This window comes from Notolabrus celidotus, chromosome 1 (genome assembly GCF_009762535.1).
Source record: "Notolabrus celidotus isolate fNotCel1 chromosome 1, fNotCel1.pri, whole genome shotgun sequence".
NCBI classification, from domain to species: domain Eukaryota; kingdom Metazoa; phylum Chordata; class Actinopteri; order Labriformes; family Labridae; genus Notolabrus; species Notolabrus celidotus.
The window spans coordinates 24847517-24875222 of record NC_048272.1 but is presented as its reverse complement, the minus strand read 5'-3'; the positions used below and the strand labels follow the sequence as shown (position 1 = coordinate 24875222).

Sequence of the window (27706 nt, the reverse complement as noted above, 5' to 3'; positions counted from 1 at the left end):
AGACAATTATGCTTCACTGAAGGCTGTATTTGGTCTGCCTAAGCCCTCCAAGGTTAATAAACAGGTTATCACATAGTTATAATTAACGAGTGCCAGATGATGGAGACTTTGCAGATTTTGCCTCAATGATGTCTTTATTCCAGGTTTTTTGATTCTTCAGATTGACTAGTAGCGACTACGAAGAGCCAAAAGCCGCTGAGAGGCTGAGGTTGGGCCTAGTAAAGTGTCAGAGGCTTAAAGCAAAAATCACTAATGCACAAAAAGTAAGTTTAAACTTTTATTAACGAAAAAGGATCATCAACTCATGATAAAGTGCACAAAAGAAAATAGCGAAAATAAGCAAAAAATAACGGAGACTCAGCTCACCCCCTCTCTCTACCTGCAAACAAGAAATCAGGTGGTCTAAATGAACTGAATATTCCTGTCCCTAACACATGACCCGTAAATAACTGAATTAACTGACCCCACAATAAACCATAACAGAAACAAACAACAAAAATAACACTGCAAAAATATACAAACAATAAACTACCCTAAACCTCAAAATACAATAAACACTTGAATCCTTCATGGATCCTACACTACTACTCCTTGATATTCACACAAACTTCAATAGAAATACTCAGGGATTTGGTTGTAGACGAGTTAAACATTTACATTAGAATAATTAAATTGAGAATTTTTTTGCGAGGATTTTGAGTTATAGAATGGAAATAAAACATTTTATCTAGAGCAGGAGTTCTCAAACTTTTCAGCCCACGACCCCCAAAATATAGGTACCAAAGACTTGCGACCCCCACTGTCCCTCAAAGTGATTTAATGTGGCTTAATTTAGCTGGTCTGCAGAAAATGACCCTACCTATATGAGCATATGTCTGTGTTTCCTGTGCCTTTATGAATTAACCTGCTGCTACTGATGCTTTTGATAATTCACTCTTCACTAACCCCAAACTTAGGAGTCATCTGGCAAAAAGAAAGGCAGAAAACTCATTACATTTTCTATTTTCAAGGTTTTTATTTCAAGTTTAGCAACTATTTTTTATTATAATGGGTAAAATGTACTAATTTAAGATAACTTGAAAAAAAACAATCTGGAAGACATCTAATGACCCCCCATTTGTGTATCGTGATCCTCCGTTGGGGTCCCGACCCACACTTTGGGAACCCCTGATCTAGAGTACAGTTTTGTAATGGATTGAGATTTGGCTGTATGCTAATATGTCCATTAAAAAACACCATGGAAATATAACATTTTAGTAAAAATAGGTCACTGGTACAGTTTATTTTATGTAATTGACGAGGTTAACGCTTAATTCTGTTTTGAAAACGAAAAACCAGAAAGGTAAAAATAGGCGAGAATTTCTCAGTCAGCTCTGGGCAGTTGCCGTGAACGAGCACGCACCGCGTCCGCGTTCACGTACGACCTTGTTTTTGTTGATGTTTAATTTGAGTGCGGCTGCGCGATGCTCAATGCTTTCGCCGTTGCTGACGCGACTTGATAGAAAAAAATAGAGTTAACCCTCCGACTGTTGCTAACGAAACTATCGAAACTGCACTGATCGAAGACCTGAGGCTGGCATTGTTTCGGAGCCAAGGATAATAATTCAGCGACAATTGTAATTAGCGACAAACCAACCTCTCCCGTATGTGATCGCCCTTCCTCCTCGTCGGACGCTGCCAGCGAGGGCCAAGGAACAAAATAGCATATCGCCATTATATGATCCAGTGTCCAGAGTCACTTTTACCCTCCATGTGGGTGAGGGAACTGTGTGTATCAGATTATGGCGAGAAAAACAGTTAGCAGGAAAAGGAAGGCAGGAGAGCCCAAGGACCAACAACAGGTAGGCGGAAACCGGTGTGGATCAATTAAAGCTAACGCTATTTAGTTAGCGTGCTAACTAGCAGTGAGCTAGCCAGGTAACGCAGATATAGGCTCAGTCAAAGGCACAGTTTTGATCATTTTACAAAATAAACCACTAAAGCTTCTGCAGTATCTTGATAAAACATGATAATTTGTGTCTGCTTCGAATGAAAACACAGCGTGTTTCTCTTTAAATATCATTATCGGATATGTTAGCAACGGTAGTTCGTTACGACAGCTACCCAGACGTTAGCAAGGGGTAGCTTAGCTCATCTTACTAGAGCTGTAATCACAATAAAAGAACACACTACATGGTTTATTGCATTGACATAACATTGATTCAATGGCGTCATCAATTGCCACCCCACGCCCATAAACAGAATGACTCAAGTCATCGTTGAAGACTGAATTAACATTAAGTATGTTAGTTAAATTGGGCTTGACGTTAGCTTTTCCTGTTTTGCTAACGTAGACTATAACGTTAGCCGAAACGTCAAGCATCTGTTATCTGAGCCTTCATACAGCCGAGGACGGGCCTGTACAAATTTCTCATTCTATCTCCATCTTCAAAAACAAGCTAAAATTTCAACTTCTGGCAATGTTTGATTAATTTACTGATCATATCAATGCACCCACACATCTATGTAACCACTATATTGGGATTGTCTGTTGTGTGTTTGTTGTCTGTTAGTATGTTGTTGTTGTATCTTGTCTGTTGCCACTTTATTTGTGGGAAATTGGGCCCCCTAGTAAAATCTTTAAATAGCTTCCTTTGGGTCACCCCTTTCCACACATCCAACCAATGTGAAAATATATATATAGATGTACATTTGTGATGATCAAAATCAGAATCAGCTTTATTGGCCAGGTATGCTTGAAAAGATATAAACAACTGCTCCATAATCAGATCTGTTCCTGAGCCAATAAATAACCTAAAGTCAACTTCATCCTTTATTATTACTCTCACATAAAATTAGCAAAAGCACTACATATTTTAAAAAAAAAAAACATCAATATGCTGTCTGATGTCTCTTTTATAGACTTGATGTGTCACACAACAACCCTGTTGATCAAATACTCTTCAGGTCAACTGTCTAACAATAGGTGTCTTCTGCACCTTCATTATAGAAAGCTAATAATACCAGCCTAGTGTGTTGTTTTTATTCAGTGCCTGTTTTGAAGCAGCCTGATGCAGTTGTGGTGTGCAGGTGTGTGTTTACACATTTGGTACCCCCCACAATTGTGTAAAAGAAACAAATCTTTATTATAGGGTCATCATTTTGATAAAGACAAAAAATATGTGCATTCCTCAGAATCTTAAGTAAGTTGTTCTCCCCCTCCCTCCATTTCCTCAGCTGGGCTGGTGTCAGACACCACACAAGCGGAGCCGTGTTTCTTCTTCTTCACGTCATGCCCAGCAGTGGTGGTGTAGTCGGCGCTCAGTGGTATGTGCCCTCCGGGGGCGGGAGTTCAGGCCTCAGCAGCAGCACGAGTTGCGGCTCCAGAGAAGTCTGCGGGGCTTTGCAGCTGGGAGGCTCCCTGGTATCCTCAAGGAAAGGGAGTTTTCTTTGGGGCGACTCAACAAGGTGTTTGCCTCACAGTGGCTCAACCACAGGCAGGTGGTGTGTGGGACCAAGTGTAACACGGTGAGATGTATTTTTTTTTTTTATACGACCATCACATAATATCAGTCAGCATAATTTTATCATAAATAGAAAATGATATTTTTAGGTTATTGCAACTGTCATGTACACTTAATAACTAGGTTAAGTGATTAAAGACTGATCTTAACTTAGTGTAATGCAAGTAAACAGTATTCACTATTTCAGATTATCTTGCTCCTTTGAACCAGTGGTACATCACACATGCCAGTCGGGTTTTCCCCTAGAAATGTGTTCCAGGGCTTCGTTTATTTCGAACAAGTCTTTTCCCGCGTAATGGAGTGCCTCCTTTGGACATAAGTGGAGCCGCTGTATATAAAAGGCAATGCTAGGGATGGGAATCACAAACTGGTTCAAGATGAGGACCAGTTCCAACTATTTCGAGCCTTCAAAATGATTTTCTTTATATTTAATGGTTTGCTTATCAAGGCCTTCCGTTTTGTTCCACGTGCCTTGCAGAACAATAATGTCGCACATGGCAAGAGGCATTAAGCCGGAATGGTAACTTAAAAGATAAGGAAGTAATCACGGTGGACAGGTGACAGAAGCAGTCCAAAATGGCTTCATTTTTTTTTTTTACAAATGTCAAAAACAGCACAACATGCACTGTCTGTGGCTGTGTTGAAACACCAGCAACACGCTGAAACATTTGTTGATGCAGCACAGCATTAAATATCAGCAGTGCCCAATGTTCGACTCTCTATGCTACCGGTGTTTTGGTTTAAAGTGCTGCCCTGTTATCTTTGTCCATTACAACAGCTGCTGGTTGAAACACGAAAAGAGTCCTTGCGAATGCGTTCTAGTGTATTTTTTCAATATAACGATAAGAACATACACATCAAATACCTCTTTGATGAAAATAATGACAACGTATGCAACAGTATTTGTGAGAGAGTTATTAATAGCCGACAACAACGCTGCCATCAAATGAAGCTCATAAAGTCATGTGGTGACCAAGCGGCAACCTCCAGTCTCAAACTATGAATCCCATACGGAAGTGTTATAAACTGCAATACATTGAGAATCCGCTTGAGGCTGGCTGCAGAAACACTGGAAACCACATAGACATGAATGGGAAAAAGACTATCTTTGCAGCATTAATAAACATGTTTACAGCCTGGTTCAAAAAACGGCTTGGCTCTACATAGCTAATTTCTCTATCGGCACACATTGTACGGGGGGCAAATTTTTTTCTAATGCGACAGTTCAGAAGATATTAAGTGTACGAGTTTTTGCCTGAATAAGGACATGACTGACTTGACTCCTGGTCAGGCTGTTGGCTAGGAGGCTCAAACTCCGCCCCTTTACGCCACACTATGCCTGGTTGAGTTCCGCATTTCCAATATGGCTGCAGCTGTCGATTGGCTTCAATACAGCGCTCAGGATCAGATGGTAGATGTCACGGATACTACGTCCATTATTTATACAATCTATGGTTGTGACATTGTTAGCATGAGAGGCTTTGTGTTCAAGTGGTAGCTGAATTGGAACAATATTACTGTTTTTGCTGAAATGCCACGCAGAGGAACAAAATAACTACTAACTACAAACCCTGTTGGTTGTGTAATAACGTATTGTATTTATGTGATAATCCATGGGCTCCACCATTTTTGAAAACGCCATCAAACACGTGAAAACTCTGGAACTGGATGCTTATAGAAAAATTTCCCTTACGATGTGAACACTATAAGAAGGGGGCGTTCACATTGTCTCTTCTCATGATAAACACGACTTCATTTGAAGGCACCAAAAGATGCATTTGGGTCAAAGTTGCCAGCTTTTCAGAGTTGTGTCTTTGAGCACGTCAAATGTGTTTTGTTTTCACTCCTGAACTCAGAAGGCTTACTCAATGTCTGTTCCTCCTTTCACCTGCAGCTTTTTGTAGCTGATGTCCTGACGGGGCAGATAACACGCATTCCCATGCTGAAGGACAGAGAGTGTCAAGGTGGAGGCTCCGGGGTGGTGGGCGGTGTGGTGTCGGGGAGGCATTACCACCCTACAGCAGGTTCTCGCTCCCGGCTGGACCAGCAAGGCTGTGGGATCCACGCTATCGAACTAAACCCCTCCCGAACGCTGCTGGCCACAGGAGGAGACAACCCCAACAGCCTGGCTATCTACCAGCTGCCCACGCTGGACCCTGTTTGTGTCGGAGACGTAAGTGGGACAGGTTGTTTTGGGCCCGTGTTTTTTCATTGTTGTCATGATTATTTCAAACTACATTGAATATTTTGTTTAAACTGTCTTAGCTTGGCTTATTAACAGAGGGCTTGTTCATAGAAGTGACACTTTTACTACTTGATATTTATCCAATTTGAAAATACTTCACTATCCCTCAGGAATGTAAAAAATATATATATTTTCTCTCAATAATAGTACCTCATCAACCCCAATTTCTTTGTCTCTGCATCATTAGCTTGTGTACAAGCTATCCTCACAGCAGTTAATCAAATCTAAATATAGCTAACAATGCAGATGGCTAACTGGTATATTATTGACCAAATGGTGTGTTCTGATTTCTTTCATTACATGCAGGTTTTTTCTTAGATTCACTATTACACATCTTCGTCTTGAGATGACAAAGATAATGAGATTTATCTATTTTCACAATATCTTACGGAATCTCTGAGTCAGACATTTAATTATGTTATCTATTTTTCCTGTTGTTTTTATTGCTTAGTCAGTCGAGTAGTTTCAAAGATTAAAATGTTTGTCAGCCTTTAAGTGATACGTATTAGAGTGATGAATCATAAGGTGATCATGAATGACATATATGATTTATAATGTCTAATTTTGTGCAGTTGTTTCCAACCTAAGTAAGTAGAAACTAGGTCTGTCACGATATCAGAATTTCACCTCATGATGATCATAGCAAAAAAAAATTATGTTAACAAGATCCTCACAGTTTTTATTACTACTTCATATACTATGCCTGCTATACTAGCAGTAAGAACTGATTTGGCCAAAATTCAGAATGTAGTAAGTAGTATGTGAACAAGAGCAAAATCTGCAGTATGCCCAAACTCCCTGGATGTCTACTGATTCAGGAAAATTTCACAGTATGCATCGGACCAGTCTGCCTCGCATGCTGTTTCCCACAATGCACAGCGCTTGTTCCGCTTTTTTTTCTCTTCTTTTTTTGACGGGGGTGGGATCAGTTTTTAGTTGCTGTGAAAATTTTTAAATCCCATATAAACCACCTCTTAACTTTTTAAATCATAAGTGGATAGTAAAGAAGCAGTTTATCTATCAGCTTCGCCGTTGTTTACTTCCGTATTCTGAAACTGGAAATTCGGTGACGTCTGGCCAAGCATACTGCAACACAGATCGAACAGAACAGACATACTACATACTAAATTCAAAAGCAGTATGTAGTAGGCAGTACCTACTGCCTACTACATTAGTAAGTAGTATGTAGCAGGCCGTTTCTAAAACAGCCACAGTGTTCTATGTTTAGGGAAACTGCTTCTGCTTCTTCTTCTTCCGTTCTCTGTTTTACGGCAGGTGGTAACCAGCATAAAGAACCACCACTGCCCCCTACCATGAACCAGTTAGTTACACAGCATTACTGTATGCTCATATTTAGCACGATATCAACATTTAATTTTTTTTTTTTAAAGAGGCTCATCATCAATACTGGTTATTGCAACAGACCTCGTAGAAACCAAGTCACTTTTAGCAAAATAGCAACAGAAATTTTAAATGGAGTGGATAAGAGTCGTGCAGCTGCACTAGTTGCTGTTGGTCCCCTTATACCAAAATCTTACATTTAACAGTCCCTCCAGGAAGTCGCGATATCGCGATTGCAACTGTTAACGCAAAGTCAACCAATCAGCGCGATTTCGGTGCGGCCTTGCAATTTTATACAATCACCGCAACTTTCCTGCAAATTTGACCAATCACCTTAGCCTCAGCCCCAGCACGTCATCAGTTTCGTCATCAATTTCACTTCCTTGGAACATAAACGTAAGTCCTCACTTGATCGGCACTTTTCAACAGCAAAACACGCGGAAAATGGGTGAAAAGCGAGGACAGCGGGCGGGACAAGTGACGATGACAACGTTGTTATTTATAGATACTCAAAAATACCCTTTTAGTATTAATAAGCTATATGTCTTATGTTTTGATTTTGTTAACGAGACGATGAAGAGACGAAAACTTTAGTAGCAGACCGTCGGACATTAAGAATCCATGTTTCCCCTGCTGTGCGTCTAAGGTGTCTAACATGGAATCTATAGAGCAGATTCCCATTTCAGCTCATGACAAGTCCCTTTAGTTCCTATGATTGGCACACCAACACACACTGAGTAATGTAAAAATAATTATGTTGCTTTAACATAACAACCATTTGTTTTTCAGGATGGTCACAATGACTGGATCTTCTCCATAGCATGGATCAGTGACAACATGGCTGTGTCCGGTAAGTCATCTTCACTAAGCTGCTTGAGTTTGATTATTTTGTGTCCTTTATGTACCCTAACAACAATCAAGGGTTACTGTTTGTTTTTATGTTTGCAAGCAGTAGAAGCTATCTGTAATCAGGTTATAATGTATGTGTTCATATTAGGTTCCAGAGATGGCTCGATGGGCCTTTGGGAAGTGACAGAAGATGTAATGAGTCAGGCAGAGCGCAGTCAGAATGAAGAGACAGTACCTTCTTATGCCCACATCTCCCACCGGGCCCTGAAGGATATCCCGAAGGAGTACACCAACCCATACAACTGTAAAGTCCGCGCTCTGGCCTTCAACAACAACCACAAAGTAAGCTTCAACATAATGCAGCAGCTGGGAAATCATGTGTAATCATTTCCCCTGCACCTTCAACATGTGATTCTCAATAAATATGAACACGGGAAAAATGAATTAGGGGTTAATCTTTGTTTTATCAACATAATTAAGATACGCTATCAAAGTACGCTTTATCCATTTGTCACCTGTGCACACCAGGTTGAACAAAAGCATCTCAAGTGTAATGCATAATGAGCCAGCAACGAACGGAAATAAAGCTGTTGTAAAGTGTGCTATTTGTGGGGGGACAATGAGACATACTGAGGATTGAGATGAGAAGAAGTGGACGGAATGATGCAGCAGAAGTGATGCTTTTTAAAGCAGAGGAATCCATCATAACAAGCCTTCAAGCTGACCCCAGAAATGGTCTGTAATGATGTAATGATAGACACATTTGATCATGTTGTCAGTGTTCATACAGAAAAGGTTGGACTTAAAGATAGTAACAAGAACTCCTACAACAAGATGATGGGCAGTACTTGCTGTCTCTGCTTATTAACCGTTAAGCTTAATTTATTTACGTTCTGCTTCCAATGTTTTAAATTTAGTTTTTTGATCATTATTTTTTCTCCATCTAGGAACTGGGTGCTGTGTCCTTGGATGGCTATTTCCATCTCTGGAAGGCTGAGCACAACTTGTGCAAGGTAAATCACAACACTGTGTCTGATTAAATGATTAGAATGTGATAGCTCCCTCTGCTTAATTCATTCGGGTTTGATTGATGACACCAGCGGTGAAGAAACATTTACACATTGTAATTTAGTTAAAGCCCCTGTAAAGAGTGTTCAGCTGGTTATGAAACTGTCAGCAAATGACACCATCAGACAGAAGATTGACTTTATCTAAATAGTTATTTATAATGCCAGTAACTGAGTTGGTGACAGTCGAAGAAATTTACAGCATGCTGCCGAAACAGCCCCTGCTGACATTTTCCACTGGAAGTACTCACAGTGAGTCTGCGTCAGAAAAAATGTGACTTTCTGAAGACTTGTCTAAAAAGCAGGATGAGGATTTCCAGCTGAAATACTACTTCAGCATGTAGTGGACTGGATCAGCGAAGGAATCAGGCTTGCTGCTTTGTCCACAGGGGTAGCAAAGATCTACACAAAGTATAGGTCCTTTGCAGTTGCTTTGATTACTCTGTCATGTGTGTCAAACAGTACAAAAGCACTTGGTTCCTAGTTAACGTTTTATGATGTTCCCCTACAGATACTGTCCACCAAGCTGCCTCACTGCAAAGAGAATGTGTGTCTCGCCTATGGACAGGACTGGTCCGTGTACGCTGTGGGCTCTCAGGCGCATGTCTCCTTTCTTGACCCACGGCAGCCGACACACAGCATCAAGTCCGTCAATTCCAGAGAGAGAGGAAGTGGTAAATGTTCTATACACTTGTAAAAACACACTTAAGAGCACTCATTTGGAACATCTGACCTCCTGTAATGGTTTCATAAGGTTTACTATAAAAGCATGACAGTTAAGTTTTTTTATGTCTTCTTTGGAGTAGCTGAAGGGATCTGTGTCTGTGCAGGGATCCGTTCAGTGAGTTTCTATGAGCACATCGTGACCGTGGGCACCGGCCAAGGTTCTCTTCTGTTCTACGACATCCGGGCCCAGAGATTCCTGGAAAACCCTTTAAATCCAGGCGGGGGGTACAGGAAGTGCCCAGGAGATGGCATACTCAAGCTCACTACAGGAAAAGGATGGCTGGTATGCAGTTTCTTTTACAATGGCAGTGATAAACTGGATTCAGCCTGACAAGAAGCACTGTAGTTATGGATTCACTTTATTTTCTAAACGCTTCCCCCTCCCTCTCCCTTTCTCTCTGTTTTTCTCTCAGAATCACGATGAGACATGGAGAAGTTACTTCTCGGACATTCATTCCTTCCCCAACGCTGTGTACACCCACTGCTACGACGACTCTGGCACCAAGCTGTTTGTAGCAGGCGGACCGCTGTGCTCGGGCCTGCACGGGAACTACGCAGGACTGTGGAGCTAGTCTCTTGGTTTCCTCCATCACTGCACCCTCGTCCAGATTTTTACTCCACCAGTCCCCTCTTCTTCATGTCTGCTGGTGTCACTGTCTCTGGTATCCCTTTTCTCTCATTGAAACGTCACTCTGTTTTTGCTCACATGTGGACTCAGGAGCATGTTCTTGCCCCCACTGGATCACAGCTTTGTATATTGTTGTTGTGTATCTTTGTGTCCACCATCAAACTTTCCCTTCACCTCCAGTTATTCCTTTGCTCCTTTCACCTCAGCTACTCAGTTTTTTATGAATATGTACAAAGAATTAACTAGTAATTTTCTCAAGAGCTGCAAAGTCTGCCACTTAGAAACTCAGACGAGTTTTTAGATACATCAAGAATAAAGTAATACATGTTGTCATCATCACATCTGACCGCAGGGATTAGGATATGGTCTTTTGACAGCTTGTTTTTGTTAGTACAGATAGTGTTAACTGCTGCTTTCTCTAAGATAACTGACAGTGTCTATGTGAAAATACTTGTAGGGTTTCTCCCACAAAGTTCCTTTTCATTATCTCACTGAAATGGACAGAAGCAAAAGAGGGGGAGAGGAAAAAAGACTGAGGAGACAATACGTTCTGAAAGACTGATGCTGAGTACAGTTTGACGTTTAATAGAGAATATTTACTGGTGGGACAACCCGTCCTGTTCTGCAACAATCACAAAGAACTTCTCTCTTCTCCTGTTGGAAGTAAAACGAAGAAGCCAATCAATATGGGACTTTGTGTTCAGGATGTTCTCCTCAGATGATGTAAAGGAGAAACATTAAGATTGCTAAATGCAGTGTTGTTGTTCTGCTCTGAATTAATCCCAAAAAATGCTTATTTTATTTTGACTGTGTGATTTGACAGGCATACCCCTGCTGATATTCTAAGTAGCTTTATTTGTATTTATTTCGCCCTTACTCTGTCCCCTTTATTAAGTTTGATCAGGGGTGTTTATATCTGCTTCATTTGAAGGATGTGCTGTCTTTTTCCCTTTGCTTAGGTTCTTATTCTTTCTCAGCAGATTTAACCAATTAGTGGCAAGTGGACACAGGTCTGTAACCACAGTGTTGTTACAAGAGAATTCACCTTAAGGTTTAAAGTTGTAGAACCAAGTTAAGAAACATTGTACATGACAATTACTAGATACAGGAGCCCTTTGCTTTTTGGTCCAATCTCTAATACACTCTGTGACTCTGGAACTCCTCCCCAGGAGCTAGGTAAAAGATCAGTGATGGCTCACTTTGATCTTCTCAACCATCCAGCAAGAAGGATGTTAGGGAAACCAATGAGAATTTTTGGACACGACCCTGATGTTAGATGCTTCAGGCACATACATTTGTTGTCACGATTGGAAGAACTGTACCTTTTCTTCTTTTCTTCTGTATCAAGCAGTGAGGGATGCGGAACCTCTCCTTGTTTGGTAGAGGCAGGGTAGGCTTGAGTTACATTTTTGCCTTCCTCAAAGTCTTTCTGTGAAAGACTTGCCACGAGTATCATAGTTTTCCTTTTCTACATGGAAATTTTGTCCAGTTTTCATGATAATGACAGATTGAAAAGAGAAACCCCAATTAGGACCACAAATTGAACAAATAACCAACACTTTTAAAGTGTATTTTATATAAATATGTGTATATGTATGTGTAAAATACATAGGGACAATTGCATACATTTTTATGTATATGTCTGAGGAAGTGTGTGGATCAATCTGTCTACTTGGTGATGCCCTGTTTTTTTATACATGCCTCATGAATGTTTTTACAAATGACTGAATTTGAGGATATTGTAAAATACAAACATCTGCAAAAAACAAGATATTAAATCTTTAAAAAAGAGTAAATAATAAAAATAAAATGTATATTAATGTAATGTTTCCTTTTCGTGCTTGACATGAGTCTTTCATTACTTAAAGATTTCCTTCTGAATCAAAAGGGTCAGTTCTAGTTCAGATGTTGCCATAGTGCTGGGGTTCCCAAACTTTTCAGCCTGCGACCCCAAAAATATAGGTGCCAAAGACTTGCGACCCCCCCCCTGTTCCTCAAAGTGATTAAATGTGGCTTAATTTAGCTGGTTTGCAGAAAATTAGCCTACCTAAATGAGCATGTGGCATCATGAATTCAAGGCCCAAGGATTCAAGGTTTTTTTTTTATTGTCATACCAACATGGAACAAAATTTTGATTAAGTATCGTTTTAAGTATGATATAAAGCCACAATAAGACACAATTTAAAAAAAGAAGACAAGCAAGAGCATTAACCTACTGCTGCTGATGCTTTTTATAAGTAACTGGTCATCAACCCTAAACTTAATAGTCATCTGACAGAAAACTCATTACATTGACTATTTTTGAGTTTTGTTTTTTTTCAAGTTTAACTACTATTATTGTCGATATTTTTTTTTATCATAATGAGTAAAATGTACAATTTTTTGATAACTTAAAAAAATAAACATTCTGGAAGACATCTCACGACCCCCCTATTTGTGTCACACTTTGGGAACCCCTGCCACAGTGACATCCATCCACACAGTAGCTTTCTGGACAGAAAGGTGTCATGACACTCATTAAACCTGAATGTATTTTGATGATATTAGGTTGAAATGCCTCAGCTGTGTGTCTACTCAGATGGCGAAAGTATTGACCCATTTCTGTCAACACCGTGAGTAGAACAAAAAGCCTTGAAGGTGAAGAAGTTGTTAAGAAGTGACCCGAAGAGGAGAGCTCGAGCATCCACCGCGGCAGCAGTAGCGCACGTCACGTGACCATCTTGTCTGCTGCTGGCTGAGTGAAGCGTGTTAGCAGGTAACAAAAACATACAATTTATTATGTTTTTCAAGTTCAAATTCTGCATTTCAATACATTTGAACCCTATACTAAGGCTCGATTTTGCTGAAATAGTTTGTCACTGGGTTGGTAGTTTTGCTTTCACGGGGTTGTAAAGGATCTGTTGTCTTGTTCCCCGGCGAGCAATGTCGGGATGGGATTGTGCTCCGCTACGAGGCCTTTTTCTGTGGAATTAACACGGATGTGTTATCAGCCTGTTGTCTACATGTCGAGGACATACTTTAAGGCACATCGACCATTGTTACTCATTTATGTGTGTCTATAAATACGTACAATACTTAAACACACATGGTCGTCTATCGTTTGGTATGAATTCTGAACAGATTTAGATAGCATCGTTAGCTAGCTTCATCCCATCGTTTGTTCCCTTTCCACGGCTAGGAGCTACTTCGAGTTCATGCTAGCGAGGACAAAGGGACCCTAGTACCAACAGAGCCAATCCGGCCAGTGTTGAAGTCCAAAGCAATATTACGAGAATCTGAAAGATGAAAACCAACTATAATCCGTCTCAGTGCCACAAACAGCCTCAAGAAATAAGTAACACATAAGCTAACGTTAGCATTGCTTCATAACAACGATGCGCTTGCTTCAGAATAAGAATACATTTAGGTTTAGTGACAGTCCACCACGACAAGGTGAATAAATAAAACACTCAAGCAACTCATTTGAATTCATCAGACATTGTTTTGTTTATGTATTAACACTCGTGTTCTCCAGAGTTACCGACGGATTGTTTTGTTTTTGATTGTGACAAAGATCGTTTATTCATCACAAACAACCCGCAGCTACCTCTGGATATCATCCAGTTACACATATTAATGTTTTATCTGAAATATAATTTAATAACATTTCGTGTTTTTTTGCATTAAGCTTTGTTCCGCGCTGCAGCCAATGGCAGCTGTGCATTGGCCCACGTCACTCAGTCACTGTAAGCTGGATCCTCGCTATTGTTCTCAAACATAAAACAAATGGGTCAGCAGGGATATCAGTGAATGTGATTTTAGTAAGCGACACCACAATCAAAGTTTGCGAGTCGTATTGATTTACGAGGTGTTCCCAATGACAGCGTAATTAGGATTGACCTTTTCTGTGTTAGCAGGTGAATACAGCCCTGTATTTACTGTATTTACAGGTTGTAGACGGTAGTTCAGACTAGAGATGGGATTTATGGCTCTTTGAAGGGAACCGGAACTTGAGGAGCCGTTCCTTTCAAAGAGCCGTTCAAAAGACTGGCTCTTTGACTCATTGTTATATTTGTTTATTTTTTAGAAGTCAACCAGGGGTAACTCGTTTTTTATCAAGGTAGCAATTAGATTTATATCAGAGTAATTCAAAGTTACACATCCCACCAATATATATATACTCTATTGGTGGGAATTATTCTGAAATATTGATTATAATTTAAGATGGTGCCATATCCCCATGCTTCGACAGTGAGATCACTATTTAGAATTTTTCCTCACCTGAAAAACTTTGTGGCACTATAAAAACTACGCAGGCTACAGATGACTTCCATGCAAAACAACTTTACTGTAAAATTTTCCACACAAGAACATTTGAACAATACAGAAAAAAATATAAAATAATAAATAAGAATAAAAATATATATGTATATAAAAAATATAAATACAACTAGAATAAAAAATGAGGACATTAGTTTGAACAAAAGACTCATGGGGCATGCAGGTGACACGGGAAGGCAGCGTGGGCAATCGGCATATAAAAACAGTCTCCCAACTGCGAATCGGTTCTCATCGTTCACTTAAAAGAGCCGTTCAGAAGACCGACTCGTTCGCAAACGTCACATCTCTAGTTCATACATTCTATTAGAAAGTATTAGTGTTGTATGTTGTTATCACACCCAGGAAGCAATGTATGAATGAATGATATCAAATTCACTTGTCACACAGAATAACTCAACATTGCACTGCAACAGCTCAGTATTTAGGATGAGTGACGTACATCTATAATCTTTGCTGCTCGGAACTACATAACAGAGGGGATATGAGGTCAGGGTGTGCAGTGTTTGTTCTGCTTCTCACTCTGTGGTCGGTGCTGTTTGTAAGAGGACACTGGGTCGCTCTCCCTCCTTGACCTAGATTTCAGTAAAGCTGTTTTGTCACCAGGCCAACTCTTACAGCCTCCATTATAGCAGCATTCACGATTGTGCAATAAAGCCTAGTTCTGCTCACAACTCACATTTCTTGAGCTAAACTCCTTATTTCATGCAAGGGAAATGTTGTGAAGTATTGACACTTTGCTCTGACTGCATTGTAAATGGACTCTGTGTGTGTGTGTGTGTTTTGAAAAACTTTTGTGGTAAGGAACTGTTGCTTGGTGTCACTAATACTTCTGTGTTTGTTGTTTCTTTGGCAGATTTTTCTATTTTGTACATACAGAGTTTTGTATATACTGTATATGATGAGCTCGCTGGGCGGCGACAAGGCCCGGGGCCCTCGGGAAAAAGCGCTGCCTGCTGCCACTCACACATCACAACCACAGAAACTGATACAGGTGAGCCTATGCAACCACATTCACACAGAAAACTTTGTTTGAGCACGCCCTCCTCGGCCACAGATATTTTGGAACAAAACATTGGAGTGCGCATGACTTCTTTGGATAACAAAATAATAATGAACACACTGCATTAAGACATACTCTGTCAAAAAATTATTTATTGTATTAGTTGCAGCTTAATTTACTTATCTCGGCAACAATAGGAGGCACTTGTTCAGTAATTATTTTTGTGTTGTCTGTGATTTATGACTGAAATAACAGGCTTACAATTTCACCAGGTTTCCTGGTTAATCCATGTCTCGCATGTAAAGAGGCTACAGTCCTTGGAGCAGGGTCAAGGGGTTAAATCCCCACCTCTGGGCCCTTTGCTGTGCTGTTGGCACTGAGTGGATGTGTCTTCAGTCTCTTTTCTGTGAACTTGTAGTCACACATCATTGGTCTCTGTGTTGCAGGCTACTGCTGAACAGATTCGGCTTGCCCAGATGATCTATGACAAGAATGATGCTGACTTTGAGGACAAAGTGAACCAGGTGAGGAGTAGGGATGGGTACGAATACTTGAGTACTCGAGTACTTGCCATTGACCCCACTATTCGAGTAGCATTTTGTTACTCGCGCACCTGGTAACATAACTTGAACTCATACAGCGTTACATGTGTGACCATGTGTTTTTTGTTTTTTTCCCCTAACTGAATATACTAGGTAGGAAAATAATTAACAGAATATAAACTTATGACTTCTTTAGAACACTCCGAGCCAGATTTCAGCAAAAACTACTGTTTTACGGCAGCTACGGCAACACTTTAGGAACATATTATTCCACCGAAAGCAAAAGCATAACAAACACAGAACTGTCTGCGACACCTGCGGCATGTCAGTTAAAAAAATTGATGTCTGGAAGTACTTTGGAAAAAACAATGAAGTTAATGTGCAGTGCAAGATGTGTGGCTTTAAACTTGCATACCATAGAAATACTAGTTCAATGCTTAACCACATGCGCTTAAAGCACAAGGAGAAAACAGCAGAGACAGATGACAGGCAAGTTTTGTGGAAGGAGAAGGCTTCAAAGAGCTGATCGCATTTGTCGAGTCGGAGTACAAATAATAATAATTGCAAGTACTCGAGTAATCGTTCATTAGGTAATTTGAGTAATCGAGTACAAGGATTGCTGTAAATTCCCATCCCTAGTGAGGAACACTTCAGGCCTTTTTCAGACATTTCAGAGTTCATTCATAACTCTAGTTCTCTATGTGGTCGCATGAAACATGAAGGTTAGGTGCTAGAAGTGCTATTGTGATGGCATGACATGTGCCGTCATCTGGTGCAAAACTGTAGCTGTAACACTTTGTGAACTTTCAAACGGTTCTTATAATGTTTGTTTGTCGCTCTGCCCAGCTGATGGAGGTGACAGGAAAGAACCAGGATGAGTGTATGGTAGCACTCCATGACTGCAACGAGGACGTTAGTCGAGCCATCAACTTCCTCCTTGAGAGCACCTCGGACATGGTAAATGACACCACGTCTCATTGAATCGCACCATAAACCTCACAGACTGATCTATCATTGTTTCAGATGGTGATTAACAAGCTACCCGTCTGCCTTCTGCACAGTGTCAGATAGGGTTCGCTCCATGCAACTATTTCAAGATAGTCAGAATAATTACAGGATGTATGGATGGATTTAAAAAATATACCTCGTCCAAAGCAAAGATTTGGATTTAGAAGATACGTCCAAAAATGTAATCCATAGATATATTTTTTATCACCAGATGTAAGTAGAACTCAGAACATACTGTAAGTTGATTGTCCTGTACCTGGTTAGACCTCCTGTTGGAACTGTTCTGAAGTTTAAAGACTGTTTGACATTCAGTTATCCTTCTATGTAAATAGTTCTATATTTGACAAGTCAGGGTATACACCTCTATGATTCTCAGTCACATATAGGATATTGTGAACTCACAATGTGCTCTGTGCATGACTGCCCATGTACAATCTAAGTAAACACTGGTGCATTATTTAGCGCCATTATACAGGTGACACCGTGTTTAACATTATGTATACAGGTATAAAGAACATCCTCCATCTGTGTTTACACACCATGTGCAGAGATAAAGCACAGCTGAGGTCAACCTTGTGCTAGCAGCGCCCAGAGCCCAAATACATTCTCACTGCAGTTGCACTTTTAAAACGCATGCAAATAATAATCAAGTCATGGCACAGCCTGTGGCGACAACTGAATTGATTTAAGCAGAGTCATATTTCTGCTGTCAGAAGGGTGTAAGACGGATGAGTAAAAACACAGCTGACAACTCCTGTGTGGAAAGCCTGTTAGCTTACAAGTCGATGTTCAGCACAATGACAAGAAAGAAAAGATTAGATTCCTAGCATCAGGGACTTTATGCATGAAAACATGCTTATTTGCAATATTTCTGACCAGAGATTAGAGTTAAACAGGATACCAAAAGACTGCCGCACCCTTCAGGGGTGTTCTCCCTTTGTATCCTAAGTCTTAGTCTGTGTCCAAACATTTGTGTTAAATACCAGTGTGCACAGATGGTGAGGAGAGGCTGTATGGCAGGGCAGTCAGCCAGACAGCTACCCAGGGTGTTGTTTTGGTTTCATGGAAATCCCAAAATAGCAAAGAAATGGTTTGAGGAATCCTCTGCTGTTATGGTATATAATACAAATTATCTAGTAATGTCAGATCTATTACAAGACCTCCTAGGGTGTTTGTTTTCTTGCCATACAGTGCATGCTCGTGCACAGTGTATATCACAAGTTAGTGATGCATAAATGCATTTGTAGAGTCCTGTAGTGTTTGCTGCCGTCTCCCCCCTTCCCCCTTGAGCTAAACACATATGTTCAAACCCAGTGTTCCTTATATAGAGACATTACAAATATATTCAGTAACATAAAGCTGCTTACTTGCTTTGCTTGCTGATGCACATTTTCTGTATTGATTGCTTGTTTCACTGCTTACTGTGAAGTTTTAAGCTTGTCCAGTAAAACAAACTGAAAGAGTACAGTTTATGCTTCATTTTCACTTATCATTCATCCTGTTTACTTTATGCTGTTGTGACATGTTTTGTGTCACACCTATTTTGTGTTTAGACCTCATGGGAGACGGTTGGAAAGAAGAAGCCCCTGGTGAAGGAGGGGCCATCAGAAGGCAAGGAGAACAAAGAGAACAGGGAGAAGAAAGGTGAGAGGGAGGCGAGCAAGGGCCGTGCAGCTGCCAATCGCAAGGGCAAGGGAGCCAGTCGCAGTCGACCGGGTATGGAATCTAAAACCCCACAGATTCAACATCTTATTGCTCCTGGACATCATGATTAATTCCATCGGAACTTGTTTCTTATATTAATTATTCTTTGCCAACAGCCCGTCCAGAGGAGAATGGCGTGGAGGTGACACCAGTGGATAAAGGTGCAGATCGAGGTCGGAGGCTCCGAGGTGGAAGAGGTGAGCTGATGTTTATTGAGTAACTGACAGTACAACTCACACTTGGATAGATGTTGACCTTTCTGTGGATGTTACTACAGGATCTGGAGGCCGGGGCCGAGGCAGAGCACCTGTTGGAAGCCGGTTCTCAGCCCAGGGAATGGGGTATGGTGACAACACATACACTATGCACAGCCATGGAAGGGGCTTTCACATGCTTTTAGGATTACGTTTTGTATTACCAAAGTATTTTGTCACATAAAAAAGTTTTAATGAGATGTGTTATGATGTCTCTGGTCTTCAGTTTTAATGAGATACGGTGTCTGAACAACATATTAAACACAGCCCACTTCATTCTCTTAAAGGCTACACAGCTTTTAGTTCTTCATTTGTAATGGGCTTTGTATCATTAGTATGCATCCCCTTTAGTTTATTTTCTTTCATAACTAAACACGCTTACTATTGACTCTCTCCCAGGACCTTCAATCCTGCAGACTATACCTCAGAGGCTGGTTCTGGGACCACACAGACTGAGTCATGGGACACAGTGGCCAGCAATAGCACAGATGGGACAGGTATGCTACACTAAATGAAATATAAATGCATTTCTGTAGTAATGAAACGTTTTTCTTGTTAACCTTCTCCAATCATCTATTTGAACTTTTTGACCCTCCTCGGTTTGTCCTCTAGTTACCTGGAGGAATACTTTGGAAGACTGGTCACCTGAGGACTGGAGTGAAGATGTTAGTGTGAGTTGGCACATAAAGAACTCAGATTACCACAGAGAGAAAATGTTGGTGTAAATTTTAAAACCTCTCCGTCTTTGTGTTTTTCTGCAGCTCTCAGAAACCAAAGTGTTCACCTCCTCATGTGCACCACCTGCTGAGAATCACATCACACCGGGGCAAAGGTAAGGCACTAATTCAATTTGAAGGGCCTTGCTCTCTTGCTACAAAAAAACTTAAGTGTCCCAATTATTTATGACTGAAGTGACGGCAGTTCTTCTGTATTTAATTCATCAACTGTTTCTGTGTCAGTCTGGACCTCGCCTCTCTGCTGCAGAAGCCTGTGGGTGGAGGAAGAGAACCACCTTCCTCCTCCTCGCAGAGTCTGATCTTCACCAACTCCCACCATCACCACCAGCCTCCGCAACAGCAGCCACCTCCCAGCCGCACTACTAGTGGCACAAGCTACGCTCATGCTGCTTTGGTAATATCAGGTTTTCAACAGTGCACACTTCTTCTGCACAGACACGTACAAACAAAGACTGATGATTGTCCCTCCTTGTGTTTCTACCAGTCGTCAGTTCTGGGAGCTGGTTTTGGGGATTTGGGCCAGGCCAAAAGGACTCAGCCCAGCGCTGGAGCTCAGATACTGGAGCAGCTAAAGGGTCCTGGCTTGGGGCCACTACCCTCATCCCAAGCTGCACCTCCTGCCAGTACCCAAGGAAGCAGCACCTCCATTGGCCGGCTGCCAGGCCTGGGAGGATCTGTACCTCCACCCTCCACATCTAGCTGGGACATAAAGGCTTCAGAACCAAACTCCAACTCGCTGTCGTCACAGTTTAGTCGTAAGTATTTAGATTTGACCTTCCCCGTACTTCCAGTATGTCTGTTTTTGTCTCATGTATTAGTTTGCCATGTTTGTAGTCCTGTTAAAGGTCCTTCCACTCTCTCTGTGTCTCCAGGTGAGTTTGGCCTGCAGCCGGAGCCTTCTCTTGTGCTGAGCCAACTGGTTCAGAGGCACACCGCCCCGTCCTTGCCTCTGGCACGTCAAGCCAGCCCTCCGTCGCAACAACAAGCAGCCCCTTCTTCAGCCTCGCCTGCACCCCAGCACAGTGGCACGCCTGTACAGGCAGGCCAGGTGATGACTGCTGCTGGTGCTAAACCTCCTGCCCCCAGCGCAGGGCTGGACCCTCAGGGTGGCAGTACACCACAGCAGCAACGGGCAGCTCTTAAAGGCCAGAAACGAAGGATACCTCCCACATCAAAGGTAAGAGATTGTAGTTAGCAGTCCATGCATTAGGGTTACTTTTGAATTAAGGTACATGTCATTTTTTTCAATTTGGAAACCTCTGTCTTGATAAAAATTTTTAATTATTAGATAACCACAAAGTTAGTTAGACCTGACACTTTCTTTTCTTCTTCTTCTTGCAGATTCCCTCCACAGCAGTAGAGATGCCAGGCTCAGCTGATGTCCCCGGGCTAAACCTCCAGTTCGGAGCTTTGGACTTTGGCTCGGAGTCTGCATTGCCAGACTTTGGAGTTGTGGATAATTGTGTAGGTGCGGTATCCAGGGAGTCAACACCAGCCCCTGCCCCAGCACCAACTGCACCAGGACCAGGGACACAGAGCCAGACAAGCCTGTACTCAAAACCACTCAGGTACTGCTTCTGCTACAAGTTGACGATGTATGGTTAATTTTACAACAAAATCTGAGACACTTGATGTAGTTGTTGGTAAACAAAGATTCATATCCGATGCATGATTTTAAAGCACAGTAAACCAAATGTTGCCCAACAAGTTCTTCATCTTGAGTAACTTTATCTGACACCATGTTTTCTCCCTGCTGTTGTCTTCCAGTGAGTCGCTGGGCAGCCCTCTCTCGGTCGCCCTGCCTCTCCCCCTGTCATCATCTGAGCCAGTATATCACTCCTCCTCGGTGGCGCTATCCAGCCTCCCTCCCTCCTCATTAGGGACCGCCGGCTCCACCAATCCTCCCTCTGCTTCTTCTGCAGCCTCCACCACCTCCTCCTCTGTGCCCCCTTCCTCTCACTACTCCACAGTGGGGGTGAGTTACGATGGGACCATGCCCCCTCACACACGACTGGCCTTTTCCCAGAGCAAAGAGGCCTCGGGACCAGTCATGGTGAGTAGAAACAGCTGGCAGAAATGCCCATGCAGCCTTTTAGGGCCTTGAATTGTTGTAATTGTGAGTGAGAAATCTACATTTGAGCATTCCTTGGGGTACAGAAATAGTGTTGGTGAATTAATGCTGTAATGTAAACAGCCTCTTTGCATTGAATATTGTTTAAAGAGCAAGCTAACAGGACTTCATAAGGGTCCGTCCCATTTTAGTAAAGTGTGGCTGACTGTGAATTTAAATATCATGCCAACATTTGTTTTCAAATTAGATTATTTCTCTTTTCCTTCAAGTCCTGACCCCAAACTTTGCTTGTTTTCCACATAAATCCCTCTTAATACATTATTAAACACATATGATCTGTTTCAGTTTCACACTAATGTGTTGACAGGGGTTGTTTAGATTATTTTCATGATCTGTTTTCAGTTTAGGCACATACTGAGCTTTGTTTCTCTCATCAGAATGGTCTAAATGGTGTAAGGACCTCAGCTGCTCTAGACGGTAAGTTACCCATCACTTAGGCAGTTGTTCAATGAATACTTTGAGTTGTAATGTTTACTAAAAGGCCTCTTTTTTGGGCTATTACAACGCAAATGAAGACCGTTTTTTCCTTCTTACTCCTCCCAGCTTCATCAGCGTCCTCAACACCGAAGCCAGACTCACCATCTCTGCACATCAGCACCAATGGCGCCTCAGCACCCTCCTCCCATTTACCTTCTTCCCTGCCTCCACACAGCTCCACCACACTCTCCAACCTGGCACAGGACCTGCCTTCTGTCAGCCAGCTCAACTCACTCAACAGGTGACACACATGCACAGGGCGAACTAATGACTAAGTTAAAGAATAGGTAACCTCTGATAACGACGTTAACACTGCCAAAACAGCACTCTAAATGTGACTCTTTCTGTCTTTCCTCAACAGTCATGTCAGCAGCCATTCCTCAGTGTCAGCTCTGGGCTCCAGCTCCCTCACTGTAAGTTTCACTCTCATCTTTCACTAGCATGATGGCTGAAACCCTCTGGTTGCATGTCATCAAATAAGATCAGTCATCACACTAACAGTTTAAGCAGTTTGTCAAATATATTGCCTATAGAAGAAAGAAAGCTCAAACAGGATTAATGCCATTGAAATATGGAGCCATGCACCCTTGTGTCGAAAGGTTGAGTGCAGACCCCAGATCTGCAATAAGTGTAGAAAAGCATGGCCTGATTATTTGAAAGAAAAAAAACCCACTTGAATCCCATTGTATTAATCTGTGCCTTCTTTTCTGTCCTCAGTACACTAGTGTTGACAACAACAGTAGTGTAAGCTCTCTGGCTCCCTCCTCTGGCTCTTACACATCATCGCAGCCCTCAGCCTCCGCACTCCACTCGACCCACATCAGCAGCAACAGTAGCATCAGCCACCTGGCCAACCTGCCCAACATGGGCAACAACATTATGAGCAGCACAGTTGGTGGTCTTGTTGGTGGACTTCACTCTGCTGCCGCCACCAGCGCAGCGCTGGGACTTGGCTCCAATGGAGCTACTGCCACGTCCAACCTCTCTGCACCAAGGACCGCCCCCCTGCTCTCCTCTGCTGGTGTGCTATACTACTCACAAAAAAACACACTTCAGACATTGGAAATGCTAGTGTGACTTTTTTTTACTAATCGTTGTGCTCTCATGATGAGACGAGTCCAAATAGATGGAATTATTCTTCCAATCTAAGTTAAGTATATAAATACGTTGGTTGTTCTGTTATTGTGCTGACAGGTAAAGCTCCTCCTAACCTGTCCCAGGGAGTACCTCCTCTACTGCCCAACCAGTATATCATGGGCCCAGGTGGGCTGCTACCAGCATACCCAGTAAGTAGCCCAAAGGAGGTGGAGTGACTGTAGTTGTAACTATCTCCTTGTTTCAAAACATATTTCAGTATGTCTAGCTGACTGTACCTGTCCCATATGTTTCACAGCAGATCTATGGCTACGAGGACCTCCATATGCTCCAGTCAAGACTGCCAATGGTGAGATTCATCAACAGTGCTTGCAACAGTTAATTCATTTTGCATGGTTGTTGTGTGGCTCCTCTACTTATCCAGTACTGTCTCTTTAGCCCTCTTTACAGGATTATTATGGAATCACATTCCCCGGCCCCGCTGCACTCTCAGGCAGAGATGGGAGCCTAACCAACAACCCCTACTCAGGTAAAGCTTGTTCGGATATATTTCATGAGACAGGTTTAGCAAAAAAGAATCTCCTGCACAAAGTTTAAAAAGCTTTCACAGCAAATTCAAAGTTTTTTGTGCTAGACGGTCATCAGGCAAAATCTCTTATCTCTAATCATGAAATTCACTGTTTGTTCTCACCTCTCACCTTCTTCATTTGTTTAGGTGAAGTCAACAAGTTCGGCAGGAATGACTCCACCTCCCCAGCACCCCCCACAAGCCACGCAGCCCCACAGCCTCCCCAGGGCCAGAATCAAGGACAGAGCCAGGCCCAGCCTCAGCCTCCTCAGGCCCAGCCTCAGCCGCAGGGCCAGCCACAGCACCACAACAGTCAGCAGGCTTTCCTGCCTCCAGGCTACAGCTATACTGGCCTGCCTTACTATCCTGGGGTTCCTGGCGGCGTACCCAGTGCTGCTGCCTTTCAGTACGGCCCCACCATGTTCGTCCCCCCTGGGGGTCCGGGACCAGCCTCAGCCAAGCAGCACAGTATGGGACTTGGTTTGGGAAACCCCTCGGCTAGCCCATTCCAGCAGCAGACACAGCAGCAGCCAAGTGGTTATGGCCAGCACACTTTCAGCTCAGGTTAGTCAGATAATTATTTCTGCAGGGGTTCTGATTACAGCTTGGGAGAGATATTTGATTTTGGCTTTAGTTTATTCCAAAATCTTTTTTTGTTTTGTTTTGTTTTATTATGTGGATTTTCTTCACAGGAGTCTGGTGTTATTGTTAGTCCCTGAAACTGATGTTTTTCTCTCCAGGGTATGAGGAGCTGACAGCAGGGCCAGCAGGAGTAGACTACAGTAAAGGATACAACTCCTCCTCACAGGCACAAGCCAAATCTGCTGCATCTGGGCCCGGCAAAGGTACACAATTAAAAAGAACAAGAAACCCTTCAAATATCTTGTTCACATTTTGAAGTCCAGCATCTAAACATTGTTTCTGTGTTTCTGCCAGGCGTATCAGTGACGTCCAGTAACTCGGGTGTGCCAGATATCAGTGGAAGTGTTTACAATAAGACCCAGGTGAGCCTCAAACAACTCAACCTTTCTGCACAGTCATTTTTTTTATGTTTAGTGTGTGTTTTGGTCAAGTTTTAAGTGAATTTTGTCTTTATCCTCTGTCTTCAGTCTTTTGATAAGCAGGGTTTCCATGCGGGGACCCCTCCTCCCTTCAGCCTACCATCAGCACTGGGGGGTCCAGGGCCTCTGAACCCCGGAGCAGCTCCTGGAGGCTATGCACCAGCCCCATTTCTCCACATCCTGCCTCACCAGCAACACTCACAGCTGCTGCACCACCATCTAGCTCAGGATGGACAGGTAAAACTGAGACCATTTCAGGAGTTTAATCAGATTTAGCAGTTTAAAGTATCTCCAAAGTTTACCAAGATATCTTATCATTCTCAGGGTGGTCCGAACCAGCGAGGCCAGTCCAGCAGCCTGCAGCAGAAGAGCCAAGTCAACAAGTCGAGCTACGGCAGCTCCCCCTACTGGGCCAACTGAGAAGGCTACACTTATGATGTGTGTTTGTGCCCGTGTGCAAGGACGGACACCCAACACACGGCACCACACTTACGTATCTGACTGACGAGATCATAGAAGGACAAACCATTTTACAACACAAGCTAAAACACACACACACACTACCACCCCTCCCCCTTGGCTCTGTATATCCCCTTTTCAAATTTATGGCTGTTGTATGTAAAATATATTTATGTATGTATTTATACAGTATATATGTATTGGTAGGACATAAAATGTGGTTTCTGCATTTTGTTTTTATTTTGAAGGACATTTTATTTCAAAAAAAATGTGGAAAGACGAGAATGCTAAATCATGGAGATGAAGTTGGTGAATATACTTGAACACAAGCATCTTGTGATGTGGATTTTTTTGTATGCATACATGAATCGAGAATGATGTACATAGATTCTACACATCATTTTCACGGCAAAGGCCTTTTTTTATTTTAGAAGAAACAAGTTTTTGTAACTTTGGTCCCCTGCATCTGTGAATCCTTATATTGAGGGTGACTTGAGTTGATAGCTTGACTTTTATTTCTGCCCCGTTTCCCTTCATCTGTCTCTCATTCCTCAATTCTTAATAGTTGGCTGGTTTTACCAGCCAGGCCTTGGATTTGATGTCATTTTAACATTGGTTTAATCCTTGTTGTCCAAATTAAAAGTTATGAACAGTTTGTTTGGGTCTGGTATTGGTATTTATGAACTGCTTTGTTTGTCTTGGACTTGGACCCATTAGTTTCATTCACCTGCAGTATTTTACAAGTGCACTATCAAAGTTTCAATTCCACAACACTTTATCCCTGTGCATTACTGCTGGGTACCCTGGATTTTATGATAATCAAGACTGTCAATGTGTTTTCTTTTTTAAAAATCCAGTTCTATTGTGTCCCCTTCAGCACACTGTATTTAGGCTGCTACAGTATCTTCCTGCTGCATAATGGAAGAATATGAGCTCTTTGCTTTTTAATGGTACATTTCAATTTAAAATAACCCCAAGACATCTCAGTTGACATGTAAAAAAAAAAAAAAAATGTATGTCTAACGGAATTACAATAACACCACAGCTCTTCAAGTTAGAGCTATCACCCTCAAATTAAGCACAAAGGTGCATCTAATCAGACTGATGTCAGGGGTCATCCGCATAACAGAAGCATGCAAGACATTTGGAGTGTGCAAATCATCACAGATCTGTAGATGAGAGTAATGGTTACAGACCACGTGGTGTAGCAGTGCAGCATTTGTTGGAATTCTAAATGTGAAACTTAAGGTTAACATCGTTACAGTTTTTTTCAGTCACTTTGGTACATTTCTCGAATCATCCTCGACATTTGCAAAACAGTAAGTGCATTTCTCAAAACAATTTGTACAAATAGTAAAACACCATGGATTACCTGAAAAAGCCAGTATCTTGCTCAAAATCCTTAGTTCATCTCTGAAAAGTAAATATCTGTGTAAATGAACATGTCAGTGCCATCTGAATGACAAGTCCTTGTTTCAGTGTGTACGGATAAGACAGTCAAACTGCTTAGTCATGTTGTCAATATAACAGTGAGCACTGGAGGGACGTTCTGATGTAAACTACGGCTAAAGTTTTGATGACACTTATTGTAAATTGTAAGTTACACCTTAGTGTATGTGGGAGATTGATTGCAAGAGACTGGACAAGATTCACATTTACGCTTTTACTGTTTGTACTTGAATTTGTTGACAGACCATGCCATTGCAATAGAGAAAGAAAAACAAAAGCACCCAGTCTGAATGATGGAGGACATAGTTGTTCTCCCAACATTTGGCTGCACCCTTCAACCAGCCTCTGCCATTGTAAGCCCATGATTGAGAACGTGGTCTACAAGTGTGGCTCTTATCTCATCAGGAATGCGCTTATGTCCTCTGCCTCTTCCTCTGTTTAGCCTCCCAACAACTCCACCCCACAGCCTCACTCTTCTACCTCTTCTTCTTCTTCTCTCTCCCCAGTCCAATTCCTTGTCCTTCCATTGTCAGACGTTGTAA

General features: G+C 42.0%; 2 protein-coding genes across 3 annotated transcripts; both read left to right on the top strand.

The window, feature by feature from the left end:
* Nucleotides 1-1426: 1426 nt before the first annotated feature.
* dcaf12 (DDB1 and CUL4 associated factor 12) lies at nt 1427-12179 on the top strand. 2 transcript variants are annotated; one of them, XM_034682025.1, is made up of 9 exons: nt 1427-1841; nt 3217-3507; nt 5398-5676; nt 7879-7939; nt 8087-8280; nt 8886-8951; nt 9517-9679; nt 9812-10014; nt 10145-12179. In XM_034682025.1, the coding sequence occupies exons 1-9, from the start codon at nt 1782-1784 to the stop codon at nt 10301-10303; spliced, it is 1476 nt and encodes a 491-aa protein (XP_034537916.1). In that variant the 5' UTR covers nt 1427-1781; the 3' UTR covers nt 10304-12179. The 2 variants fall into 2 exon arrangements, with proteins under 2 accessions (XP_034537916.1, XP_034537924.1); XM_034682033.1 differs by having other exon boundaries at nt 1429-1841; nt 9836-10014.
* A 660-nt stretch (nt 12180-12839) lies between these two features.
* ubap2a (ubiquitin associated protein 2a) lies at nt 12840-26370 on the top strand. Its single transcript, XM_034683376.1, has 27 exons — nt 12840-13114; nt 15533-15670; nt 16126-16203; nt 17068-17178; nt 18783-18945; nt 19050-19130; nt 19211-19274; nt 19587-19684; nt 19800-19858; nt 19949-20019; nt 20147-20318; nt 20409-20679; nt 20797-21101; nt 21266-21492; nt 21692-21977; nt 22433-22472; nt 22599-22773; nt 22894-22945; nt 23250-23553; nt 23727-23818; nt 23926-23976; nt 24066-24156; nt 24343-24759; nt 24936-25040; nt 25132-25199; nt 25305-25493; nt 25581-26370. The coding sequence occupies exons 2-27, from the start codon at nt 15575-15577 to the stop codon at nt 25674-25676; spliced, it is 3762 nt and encodes a 1253-aa protein (XP_034539267.1). The 5' UTR covers nt 12840-13114; nt 15533-15574; the 3' UTR covers nt 25677-26370.
* The last annotated feature ends 1336 nt before the right edge of the window (nt 26371-27706 follow it).